The sequence below is a fragment of the Nerophis lumbriciformis genome, linkage group LG26, assembly GCF_033978685.3.
Source record: "Nerophis lumbriciformis linkage group LG26, RoL_Nlum_v2.1, whole genome shotgun sequence".
NCBI lineage: Eukaryota > Metazoa > Chordata > Actinopteri > Syngnathiformes > Syngnathidae > Nerophis > Nerophis lumbriciformis.
In genome coordinates this window covers 1,136,956-1,155,907 of record NC_084573.2, presented here as the reverse complement: position 1 = coordinate 1,155,907, position 18,952 = coordinate 1,136,956, and the positions used below count along the sequence as shown (strand labels likewise).

General features: G+C 35.5%; 1 protein-coding gene across 1 annotated transcript in view; it reads right to left on the bottom strand.

The window, feature by feature from the left end:
• Positions 1 to 17,467, bottom strand: part of LOC133624080 (A-kinase anchor protein 6-like) — a 78,731-nt gene extending 61,264 nt beyond the window's left edge. Inside the window, exons 1-2 of the mRNA XM_061987690.1 lie at positions 17,305 to 17,467; positions 17,066 to 17,240 (exon numbers count right to left, since the gene is read on the bottom strand). Of these exons, the coding sequence (XP_061843674.1) occupies positions 17,066 to 17,240; positions 17,305 to 17,444 (315 nt within the window). The 5' untranslated portion in view covers positions 17,445 to 17,467. The remainder of the gene's footprint in view (positions 1 to 17,065; positions 17,241 to 17,304) is intronic.
• Positions 17,468 to 18,952: the final 1,485 nt, after the last annotated feature.

Genomic DNA, 18,952 nt, shown 5'->3' with positions numbered 1-18,952 from the left:
CAGATGCACACACACCTACACACACTCATTTAAACACACACACATGTACACACTTAAACACACACATGCTCATTTAAACACACACACACACACACATTTACACACACTTAAACACACACATGCAGTTACACACACTTAAACACACACATGCACACACTAACACAAACGTATGCACACACACTTTCACACACACTCATTTAAACACACACAGACATGTACACACCTAAACACACACATACACTCATCTAAACATACACACATTTACACACACTTAAACACACACAAAGACATACACACTTAAACACACACGCACACACACGTATACGTACACACACGTATTTAAACACACACACACACATTTGCACACACTTAAAAACACATGCACACACAAATACAAGAACACACACGTATTTAAACACACACACACACACATTTACACACACACAAACACACAGATGCACACTCACCTACACACACACATTTAAACACACACACATGAACACACTTAAACACACACATACACACACACACACACTCATTTAAACACACACACATTTACATACAATTAAACACACACACACAGACTCATTTAAACACACACACACACACACACATTTACACACGCTTAAACACACACATGCAGTTACACACACTTAAACACACACATGCACACACTAACAAATATGTATGCACACACACTTTCACACACACTCATTTAAACACACACAGACATGTACACACCTAAACACACACGTCTCTCATCTAAACATGCACACATTTACACACACTTAAACACACACAAAGACATACACTCATTTACACACTTAAACACACACGTACACACACGTATATGTACACACATGTATTTAAACACACACACACATTTGCACACACTTAAAAACACATGCACACACATATAGAAGAACACACACATATTTAAACACACACACACATTTACACACACACACAATCATTTAAACACACACACATGTACACACACTTAAACACACAGATGCACACACACCTACACACTCATTTAAACACACAAACACATGTACAAACACACACACACAATCATTTAAACACACACACATGTACACACACTTAAACACACAGATGCACACAAACACACACACCTAAACACACATACACACTTAAACACACACATGTACACACACACTCATTCAAACACACACATACACGTACACACATTTAAACACACACACGTGCACACACCTACACACACTCATTTGAACACGCACACATTTAACACACTTAAACACACACATCCACACACACGTACATGTACACACACACTCATTTACACACACTTAAACACACACATGCACACACACCTACACACACACTCATTTAAACACGCACACATTTAACACACTTAAACACACACATACAGTTACACACACTTAAACACACACATGCACACACTAACACGTATGTATGCACACACACTTTCACACACACTCATTTAAACACACACACACACACACACATGTACACACCTAAACACACACACATACACTCATCTGAACACACACACACATTTACACACACTTAAACACACACAAAGACATACACTCATTTACACACTTAAACACACACGTACACACACGTATTTAAACACACACACACACATTTGCACACACTTAAAAACACATGCACACACATATACAAGAACACACAGGTATTTAAACACACACACACACACATTTACACACACACAAACACACAGATGCACACTCACCTACACACACTCATTTAAACACACACACATGTACATACTTAAACACACACATACGCACACACACTCATTTAAACACACACACATACAATTAAACACACCCACACAGACTCATTTAAACACACACACACACACATGTACACACCTAAACACGTACACACACTCATCTAAACACACACACATTTACACACACTTAAACACACACGTACACACACGTATATGTACACACATGTATTTAAACACACACACACATTTGCACACACTTAAAAACACATGCACACACATATACAAGAACACACACATATTTAAACACACACACACTCATTTAAACACACACACATGTACACACACTTAAACACACAGATGCACACACACCTACACACACTCATTTAAACACACACAAATGTACACAATTAAACACACACATACGCACACACACTCATTTAAACACACACACATTTACATACAATTAAACACACACACACAGACTCATTTAAACACACACACACACACATTTACACACACACTTAAACACACACATGCAGTTACACACACTTAAACACACACATGCACACACTAACACATACGTATGCACACACACTTTCACACACACTCATTTAAACACACACACACACATGTACACACCTAAACACACACACATACACTCATCTAAACACACACACATTTACACACACTTAAACACACACAAAAACATACACTCATTTACACACTTAAACACACACGCACACACACGTATATGTACATACACGTATTTAAACACACACACACACACACACACATTTGCACACACTTAAAAACACATGTACACACATATACAAGAACACACACGTATTTAAACACACACACACACACACTCATTTAAACACACACCCATGTACACACACTTAAACACACTGATGCACACACACATACACACACTCATTTAAACACACACACATTTACACACACTTAAACACACACATGCACACACACATTTACACACACTTAAACACACATGTACACACAGTCATTTAAACACACACACATGTACACACCTAAACACACACATACACACACACACTCATTTAAACACACACACATTTACATACAATTAAACACACACACAGAGACTCATTTAAACACACACATTTACACACACTTAAACACACGCATACACACACACTTACACACACACACATTTACACACACTTAAACGACACATTTACACACAGATACACTTACACACACACACACATATACATTCTAATATAGAGTCCAATGTTGGCAAATAGCAAGTTTAGGAGTTAAGTGTGAATGTTGTATGAATGTTGTGTGAATGTTGTGTGAATGTTGTGTTAGTGTGGTGTATACGTTGTGTGATTGTTGTGTGGTAATTTTGTGTGAATGATGTGTTAAAGCTCTCTTAGTGTTGTGTGAATGTTGTGTGACTGTTGTGTGATTCATGATGGTTCTGAAATGAAAGTGTATCTAAAATCAGGATCCAAAGTTGTGTTGTTGTGTTTGCTGGTTGCCATGGTGACGGAGCAGCCCATTGTTGTTGTTTACCTACAGAAGCAACACAACAAGACGCACCTCAACACGTTGTTAGTCCTGAAGACAACGTTACCATGGCAACCGTGTCCTACAAGACATGCGGAGGGCGTGGAAGGTCACATGATCGCGTCAAAGTTGTGTAACCGCTCGACAACAGCAACACACAAAGGGTCAAAGTTCACTTACCTCGATATTGTTTTGTAAACGCAAAGAAAGAAGACGAGCGACGCACACCAGGAGGTCAACGCTCCCCGCAAGTGTGTGTGTGTGTGTGTGTGTGTGTGTGTGTGTGTGTGTGTGTGTGTGTGTGTGTGTGTGTGTGTGTGTTCTTTCACGGGGGTATGTGGGGAGGCTGGGGGGGGGCAACAGTTGCAAAGGTTATTTTTAGATCACCTCTACCCACACCCTACACACACACACACACACACACACACACACACACACAGACACACACACACACACACACACACACAGTGGTGGTGACAGCTGTGAGACATGAAGGATCCAAAAAAAAGCTGGGTCTGACATGTCTCCTTCCCTCGTTCCCTTCCCTCGTCTCCTTGCTCTCTACTTCCCAGCATTCCACAGTGATGACATCACCGTGTGGCCTTTTAATAAACTTGTGTGAGCAGACACTCATGCTTCAGCAACACTCCACGTGCTAACATGCTAACATGCTAACAAGCTAACATGCTAACATGCTAACAAGCTAGCATGCTATAAGCTAACATGCTAACATGTTGTGTTAATATTGTGTGCATGTTGTGTGAATGTTGTGTTAATGTTGTATGTATGTTGTGTGAATGTTGTGTTACTGTTGTATGCATGTTGTGTTAATGTTGTGTTAATATTGTATGCATGTTGTGTTAATGTTGTGTTAATGTTGTATGCATGTTGTGTTACTGTTGTATGCATGTTGTGTTAATGTTGTATGCATGTTGTGTGAATGTTGTGTTACTGTTGTATGCATGTCGTGTTAATGTTGTGTGAATGTTGTATGCATGTTGTGTTAATGTTGTGTGATTTTTGTGTGAATAATGTGTATATGTTGTGTAAATGTTGTGTGAATGTTATGTTAATGTTGTGTTAATGTTGTATGCATGTTGTGTTAATGTTGTATGCATGTTGTGTTACTGTTGTGTGATTTTTGTGTGAATAATGTGTATATGTTGTGTAAAAGTTGTGTGAATGTTATGTTAATGTTGTGTTAATGTTGTGTTAATGTTGTATGCATGTTGTGTTTATGTTGTGTTAATGTTGTGTTATTGTTGTATGCATGTTGTGTTAATGTTATGTGATTTTTGTGTGAATAATATGTATATGTTGTGTAAATGTGTGAATGTTATGTTAATGTTGTGTTAATGTTGTATGCATGTTGTGTTAATGTTGTATGCATGGTGTGTTAATGTTGTGTTAATGTTGTATGCATGTTGTGTTAATGTTGTGTGATTTTTGTGTGAATAATGTGTATATGTTGTGTAAATGTTGTGTGAGTGTTATGTGAATGTTGTGTTGATGTTGTGTTAATATTGTATGCATGTTGTGTTAATGTTGTGTTAATGTTGTATGCATGTTGTGTTACTGTTGTATGCATGTTGTGTTAATGTTGTATGCATGTTGTGTTAATGTTGTATGTATGTTGTGTGAATGTTGTGTTACTGTTGTATGCATGTTGTGTTAATGTTGTGTTAATATTGTATGCATGTTGTGTTAATGTTGTGTTAATGTTGTATGCATGTTGTGTTACTGTTGTATGCATGTTGTGTTAATGTTGTATGCATGTTGTGTGAATGTTGTGTTACTGTTGTATGCATGTCGTGTTAATGTTGTGTGAATGTTGTATGCATGTTGTGTTAATGTTGTGTGATTTTTGTGTGAATAATGTGTATATGTTGTGTAAATGTTGTGTGAATGTTATGTTAATGTTGTGTTAATGTTGTATGCATGTTGTGTTAATGTTGTATGCATGTTGTGTTACTGTTGTGTGATTTTTGTGTGAATAATGTGTATATGTTGTGTAAAAGTTGTGTGAATGTTATGTTAATGTTGTGTTAATGTTGTGTTAATGTTGTATGCATGTTGTGTTTATGTTGTGTTAATGTTGTGTTATTGTTGTATGCATGTTGTGTTAATGTTATGTGATTTTTGTGTGAATAATATGTATATGTTGTGTAAATGTGTGAATGTTATGTTAATGTTGTGTTAATGTTGTATGCATGTTGTGTTAATGTTGTATGCATGGTGTGTTAATGTTGTGTTAATGTTGTATGCATGTTGTGTTAATGTTGTGTGATTTTTGTGTGAATAATGTGTATATGTTGTGTAAATGTTGTGTGAGTGTTATGTGAATGTTGTGTTGATGTTGTGTTAATATTGTATGCATGTTGTGTTAATGTTGTGTTAATGTTGTATGCATGTTGTGTTACTGTTGTATGCATGTTGTGTTAATGTTGTATGCATGTTGTGTTAATGTTGTATGTATGTTGTGTGAATGTTGTGTTACTGTTGTATGCATGTTGTGTTAATGTTGTGTTAATATTGTATGCATGTTGTGTTAATGTTGTGTTAATGTTGTATGCATGTTGTGTTACTGTTGTATGCATGTTGTGTTAATGTTGTATGCATGTTGTGTGAATGTTGTGTTACTGTTGTATGCATGTCGTGTTAATGTTGTGTGAATGTTGTATGCATGTTGTGTTAATGTTGTGTGATTTTTGTGTGAATAATGTGTATATGTTGTGTACATGTTGTGTGAATGTTATGTTAATGTTGTGTTAATGTTGTATGCATGTTGTGTTAATGTTGTATGCATGTTGTGTTACTGTTGTGTGATTTTTGTGTGAATAATGTGTATATGTTGTGTAAAAGTTGTGTGAATGTTATGTTAATGTTGTGTTAATGTTGTGTTAATGTTGTATGCATGTTGTGTTTATGTTGTGTTAATGTTGTGTTATTGTTGTATGCATGTTGTGTTAATGTTATGTGATTTTTGTGTGAATAATATGTATATGTTGTGTAAATGTGTGAATGTTATGTTAATGTTGTGTTAATGTTGTATGCATGTTGTGTTAATGTTGTATGCATGGTGTGTTAATGTTGTGTTAATGTTGTATGCATGTTGTGTTAATGTTGTGTGATTTTTGTGTGAATAATGTGTATATGTTGTGTAAATGTTGTGTGAGTGTTATGTGAATGTTGTGTTGATGTTGTGTTAATATTGTATGCATGTTGTGTTAATGTTGTGTTAATGTTGTATGCATGTTGTGTTACTGTTGTATGCATGTTGTGTTAATGTTGTATGCATGTTGTGTTAATGTTGTATGTATGTTGTGTGAATGTTGTGTTACTGTTGTATGCATGTTGTGTTAATGTTGTGTTAATATTGTATGCATGTTGTGTTAATGTTGTGTTAATGTTGTATGCATGTTGTGTTACTGTTGTATGCATGTTGTGTTAATGTTGTATGCATGTTGTGTGAATGTTGTGTTACTGTTGTATGCATGTCGTGTTAATGTTGTGTGAATGTTGTATGCATGTTGTGTTAATGTTGTGTGATTTTTGTGTGAATAATGTGTATATGTTGTGTAAATGTTGTGTGAATGTTATGTTAATGTTGTGTTAATGTTGTATGCATGTTGTGTTAATGTTGTATGCATGTTGTGTTACTGTTGTGTGATTTTTGTGTGAATAATGTGTATATGTTGTGTAAAAGTTGTGTGAATGTTATGTTAATGTTGTGTTAATGTTGTGTTAATGTTGTATGCATGTTGTGTTTATGTTGTGTTAATGTTGTGTTATTGTTGTATGCATGTTGTGTTAATGTTATGTGATTTTTGTGTGAATAATATGTATATGTTGTGTAAATGTGTGAATGTTATGTTAATGTTGTGTTAATGTTGTATGCATGTTGTGTTAATGTTGTATGCATGGTGTGTTAATGTTGTGTTAATGTTGTATGCATGTTGTGTTAATGTTGTGTGATTTTTGTGTGAATAATGTGTATATGTTGTGTAAATGTTGTGTGAGTGTTATGTGAATGTTGTGTTGATGTTGTGTTAATATTGTATGCATGTTGTGTTAATGTTGTGTTAATGTTGTATGCATGTTGTGTTACTGTTGTATGCATGTTGTGTTAATGTTGTATGCATGTTGTGTTAATGTTGTATGTATGTTGTGTGAATGTTGTGTTACTGTTGTATGCATGTTGTGTTAATGTTGTGTTAATATTGTATGCATGTTGTGTTAATGTTGTGTTAATGTTGTATGCATGTTGTGTTACTGTTGTATGCATGTTGTGTTAATGTTGTATGCATGTTGTGTGAATGTTGTGTTACTGTTGTATGCATGTCGTGTTAATGTTGTGTGAATGTTGTATGCATGTTGTGTTAATGTTGTGTGATTTTTGTGTGAATAATGTGTATATGTTGTGTAAATGTTGTGTGAATGTTATGTTAATGTTGTGTTAATGTTGTATGCATGTTGTGTTAATGTTGTATGCATGTTGTGTTACTGTTGTGTGATTTTTGTGTGAATAATGTGTATATGTTGTGTAAAAGTTGTGTGAATGTTATGTTAATGTTGTGTTAATGTTGTGTTAATGTTGTATGCATGTTGTGTTTATGTTGTGTTAATGTTGTGTTATTGTTGTATGCATGTTGTGTTAATGTTATGTGATTTTTGTGTGAATAATATGTATATGTTGTGTAAATGTGTGAATGTTATGTTAATGTTGTGTTAATGTTGTATGCATGTTGTGTTAATGTTGTATGCATGGTGTGTTAATGTTGTGTTAATGTTGTATGCATGTTGTGTTAATGTTGTGTGATTTTTGTGTGAATAATGTGTATATGTTGTGTAAATGTTGTGTGAGTGTTATGTGAATGTTGTGTTGATGTTGTGTTAATATTGTATGCATGTTGTGTTAATGTTGTGTTAATGTTGTATGCATGTTGTGTTACTGTTGTATGCATGTTGTGTTAATGTTGTATGCATGTTGTGTTAATGTTGTATGTATGTTGTGTGAATGTTGTGTTACTGTTGTATGCATGTTGTGTTAATGTTGTGTTAATATTGTATGCATGTTGTGTTAATGTTGTGTTAATGTTGTATGCATGTTGTGTTACTGTTGTATGCATGTTGTGTTAATGTTGTATGCATGTTGTGTGAATGTTGTGTTACTGTTGTATGCATGTCGTGTTAATGTTGTGTGAATGTTGTATGCATGTTGTGTTAATGTTGTGTGATTTTTGTGTGAATAATGTGTATATGTTGTGTACATGTTGTGTGAATGTTATGTTAATGTTGTGTTAATGTTGTATGCATGTTGTGTTAATGTTGTATGCATGTTGTGTTACTGTTGTGTGATTTTTGTGTGAATAATGTGTATATGTTGTGTAAAAGTTGTGTGAATGTTATGTTAATGTTGTGTTAATGTTGTGTTAATGTTGTATGCATGTTGTGTTTATGTTGTGTTAATGTTGTGTTATTGTTGTATGCATGTTGTGTTAATGTTATGTGATTTTTGTGTGAATAATATGTATATGTTGTGTAAATGTGTGAATGTTATGTTAATGTTGTGTTAATGTTGTATGCATGTTGTGTTAATGTTGTATGCATGGTGTGTTAATGTTGTGTTAATGTTGTATGCATGTTGTGTTAATGTTGTGTGATTTTTGTGTGAATAATGTGTATATGTTGTGTAAATGTTGTGTGAGTGTTATGTGAATGTTGTGTTGATGTTGTGTTAATATTGTATGCATGTTGTGTTAATGTTGTGTTAATGTTGTATGCATGTTGTGTTACTGTTGTATGCATGTTGTGTTAATGTTGTATGCATGTTGTGTTAATGTTGTATGTATGTTGTGTGAATGTTGTGTTACTGTTGTATGCATGTTGTGTTAATGTTGTGTTAATATTGTATGCATGTTGTGTTAATGTTGTGTTAATGTTGTATGCATGTTGTGTTACTGTTGTATGCATGTTGTGTTAATGTTGTATGCATGTTGTGTGAATGTTGTGTTACTGTTGTATGCATGTCGTGTTAATGTTGTGTGAATGTTGTATGCATGTTGTGTTAATGTTGTGTGATTTTTGTGTGAATAATGTGTATATGTTGTGTAAATGTTGTGTGAATGTTATGTTAATGTTGTGTTAATGTTGTATGCATGTTGTGTTAATGTTGTATGCATGTTGTGTTACTGTTGTGTGATTTTTGTGTGAATAATGTGTATATGTTGTGTAAAAGTTGTGTGAATGTTATGTTAATGTTGTGTTAATGTTGTGTTAATGTTGTATGCATGTTGTGTTTATGTTGTGTTAATGTTGTGTTATTGTTGTATGCATGTTGTGTTAATGTTATGTGATTTTTGTGTGAATAATATGTATATGTTGTGTAAATGTGTGAATGTTATGTTAATGTTGTGTTAATGTTGTATGCATGTTGTGTTAATGTTGTATGCATGGTGTGTTAATGTTGTGTTAATGTTGTATGCATGTTGTGTTAATGTTGTGTGATTTTTGTGTGAATAATGTGTATATGTTGTGTAAATGTTGTGTGAGTGTTATGTGAATGTTGTGTTGATGTTGTGTTAATATTGTATGCATGTTGTGTTAATGTTGTGTTAATGTTGTATGCATGTTGTGTTACTGTTGTATGCATGTTGTGTTAATGTTGTATGCATGTTGTGTTAATGTTGTATGTATGTTGTGTGAATGTTGTGTTACTGTTGTATGCATGTTGTGTTAATGTTGTGTTAATATTGTATGCATGTTGTGTTAATGTTGTGTTAATGTTGTATGCATGTTGTGTTACTGTTGTATGCATGTTGTGTTAATGTTGTATGCATGTTGTGTGAATGTTGTGTTACTGTTGTATGCATGTCGTGTTAATGTTGTGTGAATGTTGTATGCATGTTGTGTTAATGTTGTGTGATTTTTGTGTGAATAATGTGTATATGTTGTGTACATGTTGTGTGAATGTTATGTTAATGTTGTGTTAATGTTGTATGCATGTTGTGTTAATGTTGTATGCATGTTGTGTTACTGTTGTGTGATTTTTGTGTGAATAATGTGTATATGTTGTGTAAAAGTTGTGTGAATGTTATGTTAATGTTGTGTTAATGTTGTGTTAATGTTGTATGCATGTTGTGTTTATGTTGTGTTAATGTTGTGTTATTGTTGTATGCATGTTGTGTTAATGTTATGTGATTTTTGTGTGAATAATATGTATATGTTGTGTAAATGTGTGAATGTTATGTTAATGTTGTGTTAATGTTGTATGCATGTTGTGTTAATGTTGTATGCATGGTGTGTTAATGTTGTGTTAATGTTGTATGCATGTTGTGTTAATGTTGTGTGATTTTTGTGTGAATAATGTGTATATGTTGTGTAAATGTTGTGTGAGTGTTATGTGAATGTTGTGTTGATGTTGTGTTAATATTGTATGCATGTTGTGTTAATGTTGTGTTAATGTTGTATGCATGTTGTGTTACTGTTGTATGCATGTTGTGTTAATGTTGTATGCATGTTGTGTTAATGTTGTATGTATGTTGTGTGAATGTTGTGTTACTGTTGTATGCATGTTGTGTTAATGTTGTGTTAATATTGTATGCATGTTGTGTTAATGTTGTGTTAATGTTGTATGCATGTTGTGTTACTGTTGTATGCATGTTGTGTTAATGTTGTATGCATGTTGTGTGAATGTTGTGTTACTGTTGTATGCATGTCGTGTTAATGTTGTGTGAATGTTGTATGCATGTTGTGTTAATGTTGTGTGATTTTTGTGTGAATAATGTGTATATGTTGTGTAAATGTTGTGTGAATGTTATGTTAATGTTGTGTTAATGTTGTATGCATGTTGTGTTAATGTTGTATGCATGTTGTGTTACTGTTGTGTGATTTTTGTGTGAATAATGTGTATATGTTGTGTAAAAGTTGTGTGAATGTTATGTTAATGTTGTGTTAATGTTGTGTTAATGTTGTATGCATGTTGTGTTTATGTTGTGTTAATGTTGTGTTATTGTTGTATGCATGTTGTGTTAATGTTATGTGATTTTTGTGTGAATAATATGTATATGTTGTGTAAATGTGTGAATGTTATGTTAATGTTGTGTTAATGTTGTATGCATGTTGTGTTAATGTTGTATGCATGGTGTGTTAATGTTGTGTTAATGTTGTATGCATGTTGTGTTAATGTTGTGTGATTTTTGTGTGAATAATGTGTATATGTTGTGTAAATGTTGTGTGAGTGTTATGTGAATGTTGTGTTGATGTTGTGTTAATATTGTATGCATGTTGTGTTAATGTTGTGTTAATGTTGTATGCATGTTGTGTTACTGTTGTATGCATGTTGTGTTAATGTTGTATGCATGTTGTGTTAATGTTGTATGTATGTTGTGTGAATGTTGTGTTACTGTTGTATGCATGTTGTGTTAATGTTGTGTTAATATTGTATGCATGTTGTGTTAATGTTGTGTTAATGTTGTATGCATGTTGTGTTACTGTTGTATGCATGTTGTGTTAATGTTGTATGCATGTTGTGTGAATGTTGTGTTACTGTTGTATGCATGTCGTGTTAATGTTGTGTGAATGTTGTATGCATGTTGTGTTAATGTTGTGTGATTTTTGTGTGAATAATGTGTATATGTTGTGTACATGTTGTGTGAATGTTATGTTAATGTTGTGTTAATGTTGTATGCATGTTGTGTTAATGTTGTATGCATGTTGTGTTTATGTTGTGTTAATGTTGTGTTAATGTTGTATGCATGTTGTGTTAATGTTATGTGATTTTTTTGTGAATAATATGTATATGTTGTGTAAATGTTGTGTGAATGTTATGTTAATGTTGTGTTAATGTTGTATGCATGTTGTGTTAATGTTGTATGCATGTTGTGTTACTGTTGTGTGATTTTTGTGTGAATAATGTGTATATGTTGTGTAAAAGTTGTGTGAATGTTATGTTAATGTTGTGTTAATGTTGTGTTAATGTTGTATGCATGTTGTGTTTATGTTGTGTTAATGTTGTGTTATTGTTGTATGCATGTTGTGTTAATGTTATGTGATTTTTGTGTGAATAATATGTATATGTTGTGTAAATGTGTGAATGTTATGTTAATGTTGTGTTAATGTTGTATGCATGTTGTGTTAATGTTGTATGCATGGTGTGTTAATGTTGTGTTAATGTTGTATGCATGTTGTGTTAATGTTGTGTGATTTTTGTGTGAATAATGTGTATATGTTGTGTAAATGTTGTGTGAGTGTTATGTGAATGTTGTGTTGATGTTGTGTTAATATTGTATGCATGTTGTGTTAATGTTGTGTTAATGTTGTATGCATGTTGTGTTACTGTTGTATGCATGTTGTGTTAATGTTGTATGCATGTTGTGTTAATGTTGTATGTATGTTGTGTGAATGTTGTGTTACTGTTGTATGCATGTTGTGTTAATGTTGTGTTAATATTGTATGCATGTTGTGTTAATGTTGTGTTAATGTTGTATGCATGTTGTGTTACTGTTGTATGCATGTTGTGTTAATGTTGTATGCATGTTGTGTGAATGTTGTGTTACTGTTGTATGCATGTCGTGTTAATGTTGTGTGAATGTTGTATGCATGTTGTGTTAATGTTGTGTGATTTTTGTGTGAATAATGTGTATATGTTGTGTACATGTTGTGTGAATGTTATGTTAATGTTGTGTTAATGTTGTATGCATGTTGTGTTAATGTTGTATGCATGTTGTGTTTATGTTGTGTTAATGTTGTGTTAATGTTGTATGCATGTTGTGTTAATGTTATGTGATTTTTTTGTGAATAATATGTATATGTTGTGTAAATGTTGTGTGAATGTTATGTTAATGTTGTGTTAATGTTGTGTGGATGTTGTGTTAATGTTGTATGCATGGTGTGTTAATGTTGTGTTAATGTTGTATGCATGTTGTGTTAATGTTGTGTGATTTTTGTGTGAATAATGTGTATATGTTGTGTAAATGTTGTGTGAGTGTTATGTGAATGTTGTGTTGATGTTGTGTTAATTTTGTATGCATTTTGTGTTAATGTTGTGTTACTGTTGTATGCATGTTGTGTTAATGTTGTATGCATGTTGTGTGAATGTTGTGTTACTGTTGTATGCATGTTGTGTTAATGTTGTATGCATGTTGTGTGAATGTTGTGTTACTGTTGTATGCATGTTGTGTTAATGTTGTGTTAATATTGTATGCATGTTGTGTTAATGTTGTGTTAATGTTGTATGCATGTTGTGTTACTGTTGTATGCATGTTGTGTTAATGTTGTGTTAATGCTGTATGCATGTTGTGTTAATGTTGTGTAATTTTTGTGTGAATAATGTGTATATGTTGTGTAAATGTTGTGTGAATGTTGTGTTAATGTTGTGTTAATGTTGTGTTAATGCTGTATGCATGTTGTGTTAATGTTGTGTAATTTTTGTGTGAATAATGTGTATATGTTGTGTAAATGTTGTGTTAATGTTGTGTTAATGTTGTATGCATGTTGTGTTACTGTTGTATGCATGTTGTGTTAATGTTGTGTTAATGCTGTATGCATGTTGTGTTAATGTTGTGTAATTCTTGTGTGAATAATGTGTATATGTTGTGTAAATGTTGTGTGAATGTTGTGTTAATGTTGTGTGAATGTTGTGTTAATGTTGTAAGCATGTTGTGTTAATGTTGTGTGAGTTATGTGTGAATAATGTGTATATGTTGTGTGAATGTTGTGTTAATGTTGTGTGATTGTCGTGTGAATGTTGTGTGCATGTTGTATGCATGTTGTGGTAATGTTGTGTGGATGTTGTGTTAATGTGTGATTGTTGTGTGATTCATGTGTGAATGTTGTGTATTGTTGTGTTAATGTTGTATGCATGTTTTTTAATGTTGTGTGCATGTTGTTTTAATGGTGTGTTAATGTTGTATGCATGTTGTGTGACTTTTGTGTGAATGTTATGTGGATGTTGCGTGGATGTTGTGTGAATGTTGTGTGATTGCTGTGTGCATGTTGTGTGATTGCTGTGTGCATGTTGTGTGCATGTTGTGTGCATTGTGCTCCATGATGGTTGTGTATTGAAAGTGGTTCTAAAATGAGGTTCCAAAGACTTTGTTGTCATGTCTGCTTTGTTGTCGTACTCACTTTGGCCACAAGATGGCGGCAGAGTCCTACTGATCCATACACACTCATTGATGGATATTGATTGATAAGAACTGATTGATAGAAACTGTCAGGAAATGTCCGACATGAGCTAAGGAACGAGGGATCACGTCTTGGTCTGGATTTAGGACTTTCTTAGGAGCTGGAAGGCCGGCCAGAAGTCTGCTGGTCAATAAAGTGTTTGTAAGAGTGTGGGAGAGTCACGTTACATCCATGGAGTCTTACTGACACCCAGTGGTCACACAGCGGTACTACAAATATTACATTAGTACTGATAGGAAGTAGTAAATATGACATTATTACTGATAGGAAGTAGTAAATATGACATTATTACTGATAGGAAGTAGTAAATATGACATTATTACTGATAGGAAGTAGTAAATATGACATTATTACTGATAGGAAGTAGTAAATATGACATTATTACTGATAGGAAGTAGTAAATATGACATTATTACTGATAGGAAGTAGTAAATATGACATTATTACTGATAGGAAGTAGTAAATATGACATTATTACTGATAGGAAGTAGTAAATATGACATTATTACTGATAGGAAGTAGTAAATATGACATTATTACTGATAGGAAGTAGTAAATATGACATTATTACTGATAGGAAGTAGTAAATATGACATTATTACTGATAGGAAGTAGTAAATATGACATTATTACTGATAGGAAGTAGTAAATATGACATTATTACTGATAGGAAGTAGTAAATATGACATTATTACTGATAGGAAGTAGTAAATATGACATTATTACTGATAGGAAGTAGTAAATATGACATTATTACTGATAGGAAGTAGTAAATATGACATTATTACTGATAGGAAGTAGTAAATATGACATTATTACTGATAGGAAGTAGTAAATATGACATTATTACTGATAGGAAGTAGTAAATATGACATTATTACTGATAGGAAGTAGTAAATATGACATTATTACTGATAGGAAGTAGTAAATATGACATTATTACTGATAGGAAGTAGTAAATATGACATTATTACTGATAGGAAGTAGTAAATATGACATTATTACTGATAGGAAGTAGTAAATATGACATTATTACTGATAGGAAGTAGTAAATATGACATTATTACTGATAGGAAGTAGTAAATATGACATTATTACTGATAGGAAGTAGTAAATATGACATTATTACTGATAGGAAGTAGTAAATATGACATTATTACTGACAGGAAGTAGTAAATATGACATTATTACTGACAGGAAGTAGTAAATATGACATTATTACTGACAGGAAGTAGTAAATATGACATTATTACTGACAGGAAGTAGTAAGTATGACATTATTACTGATAGGAAGTAGTAAATATGACATTATTACTGACAGGAAGTAGTAAATATGACATTATTACTGATAGGAAGTAGTAAATATGACATTATTACTGATAGGAAGTATTAAATATGACATTATTACTGATAGGAAGTAGTAAATATGACATTATTACTGATAGGAAGTATTAAATATGACATTATTACTGATAGGAAGTAGTAAATATGACATTATTACTGATAGGAAGTATTAAATATGATATTATTACTGGTAGGAAGTAGTAAATATGACATTATTACTGATAGGAAGTAGTAAATATGACATTATTACTGATAGGAAGTAGTAAATATGATATTATTACTGATAGGAAGTAGTAAATATGACATTATTACTGATAGGAAGTAGTAAATATGACATTATTACTGATAGGAAGTAGTAAATATGACATTATTACTGATAGGAAGTAGTAAATATGACATTATTACTGATAGGAAGTAGTAAATATGACATTATTACTGATAGGAAGTAGTAAATATGACATTATTACTGATAGGAAGTAGTAAATATGACATTATTACTGATAGGAAGTAGTAAATATTTCAACATAGCAGACTAACTGACTGTCTGTCACAATATAATTGTAATATTTTAAATAAATAAAAAAATACATAATGCATATATATCATAAATATTACGAACAATAATAATAATTTGACTGGATATTCACAAATATTCAGATAACATTTCATAATGATGCAAACTACTCGAGTTTAATTGAATCCCAGAGAGGGACAAGCGGTAGGAAATGGATGGATGGATGATTAGGGCTAATATTGATATTTATAAATATTTATAAATATTAGAAAACAATTCCTGGTTGTAATTCCACATAATGACCAGCAGATGGCGGAAAAGCCCCGCTGATGCGTGACTGCTTTTCTGTCTTTCAGCCAGCAGATGGCGCCATTCTTCCTAATAAAAGCCCTCTGTCTGTTGGATCCATTCACTTTGATCACTACTAAGTTTACATCCATCCGTCCATTTTTTACCGCTTGTCCCTTTTGGGGTCGCAGGGGCCTATCTCAGCTGCATTCGGGCGGAAGGCGGTGTACACCCTGGACAAGTCACCACCTCATCACAGGGCCAGTTTGAACCAAAACAATTGACAGAGTAAATGTTGCCTTTTTCCACCAGCAGGTGACGCCAAAGAGAGCATTTTCAGTCATGAAGGGAAGTGACACACACACACACACACACACACACACACACACACACACACACACACTCGGGTTTACCTTGAGCTGCAGCAGGTGTGCGTCCACGTGTCTGTTGGCGCCATCTTGGCCCACAGAGTGCGACAGGTGCGTCACCCTGCTGGCGGTGGCTCTCAGCCAGGTGTGGATGTCAGGCAGGTGAAGCACCACCTTCCAGTCTGCGCCCGAGTGGAGGGGCGGCGGCTTGTGGGAGGACCTGCAGACACAATCATCGCAACAATCATCTTCGCTTTCTGGCGTCACGGTCGCCGGAGGCTCACCTGTGGGCGGAGCCTGTCGCAGCCCAGGACCCGCCCTCCCGGTCCAGGGTGGGGGTGTGGGGGTCCAGGGTGGGGGTGGTAGAAGTCAACATGGGGGAGGGCGGCTGGGGGGTCACAGGTGAGAGGGTCAAGACACTCATGGTGATTGGCTGGCGTTTATGGGCAAAGTCTGGAGGGAGACAAAGAACCTTACATGGAGAAAACAAACTAGAACCTGGGCTTGATTCTGCTGTTCCCTAACATTTGGCCAGCCTTCTTCTCCCACCTTCCACAAGATCCACACGTTCCACACTATTTACACGTTCCACACTATTTACATCCATCCATCTTCTTCCGCTTATCCAAGGTGAGGTCACGGGGGCAGCAGCCTAAGCAGGGAAGCCCAGACTTCCCTCTCCCCAGCCACTTCGTCCAGCTCCTCCCGGGGATCCCGAGGCGTTCCCAGGCCAGCCGGGAGACATAGTCTTCCCAACGTGTCTTGGGTCTTCCCCGCGGCCTCCTACCGGTCGGACGTGCCCTAAACACCTCCCTAGGGAGGCGTTCGGGTGGCATCCTGACCAGATGCCCGAACCACCTCATCTGGCTCCTCTCCATGTGGAGGAGCAGCGGCTTTACTTTGAGCTCCCCCCGGATGGCAGAGCTTCTCACCCTATCTCTAAGGGAGAGCCCCGCCACCCGGCGGAGGAAACTCATTTGGGCCGCTTGTACCCGTGATCTTGTCCTTTCGGTCATGACCCAAAGCTCATGACCATAGGTGAGGATGGGAACGTAGATCGACCGGTAAATTGAGAGCTTTGCCTTCCGGCTCATCTCCTTCTTCACCACAACGGATCGATACAGCGTCCGCATTACTGAAGACGCCGCACCGATCCGCCTGTCGATCTCATCATCCACTCTTCCCTCACTCGTGAACAAGACTCCGAGGTACTTGAACTCCTCCACTTGGGGCAAGATCTCCTCCCCAACCCGGAGATGGCACTCCACCCTTTTCCGGGCGAGAACCATGGACTCGGACTTGGAGGTGCTGATTCTCATCCCAGTCGCTTCACACTCGGCTGCGAACCGATCCAGCGAGAGCTGAAGATCCTGGCCAGATGAAGCCATCAGGACCACATCATGTTTAAAAAGCAGAGACCTAATCCTGCAGCCACCAAACCGGATCCCCTCAACGCCTTGACTGCGCCTAGAAATTCTGTCCATAAAAGTTATGAACAGAATGTGTGACAAAGGGCAGCCTTGGCGGAGTCCAACCCTCACTGGAAACGTGTCCGACTTACTACCGGCAATGCGGACCAAGCTCTGGCACTGAGCATACAGGGAGCGGACTGCCACAATCAGACAGTCCAATACCCCATACTCCCTGAGCACTCCCCACAGGACTTCCCGAGGGACACGGTCGAATGCCTTCTCGAAGTCCACAAAACACATGTAGACTGGTTGGGCAAACTCCCATGCACCCTCAAGGACCCTGCCGAGAGTATAGAGCTGGTCCACAGTTCCACGACCAGAACGAAAACCACACTGTTCCTCCTGGATCCGAGGTTGGACTATCCGGCGTAGCCTCCTCTCCAGTACACCTGAATAGACCTTACCGGGAAGGCTGAGGAGTGTGATCCCACGATAGTTAGAACACACCCTCCGGTTCCCC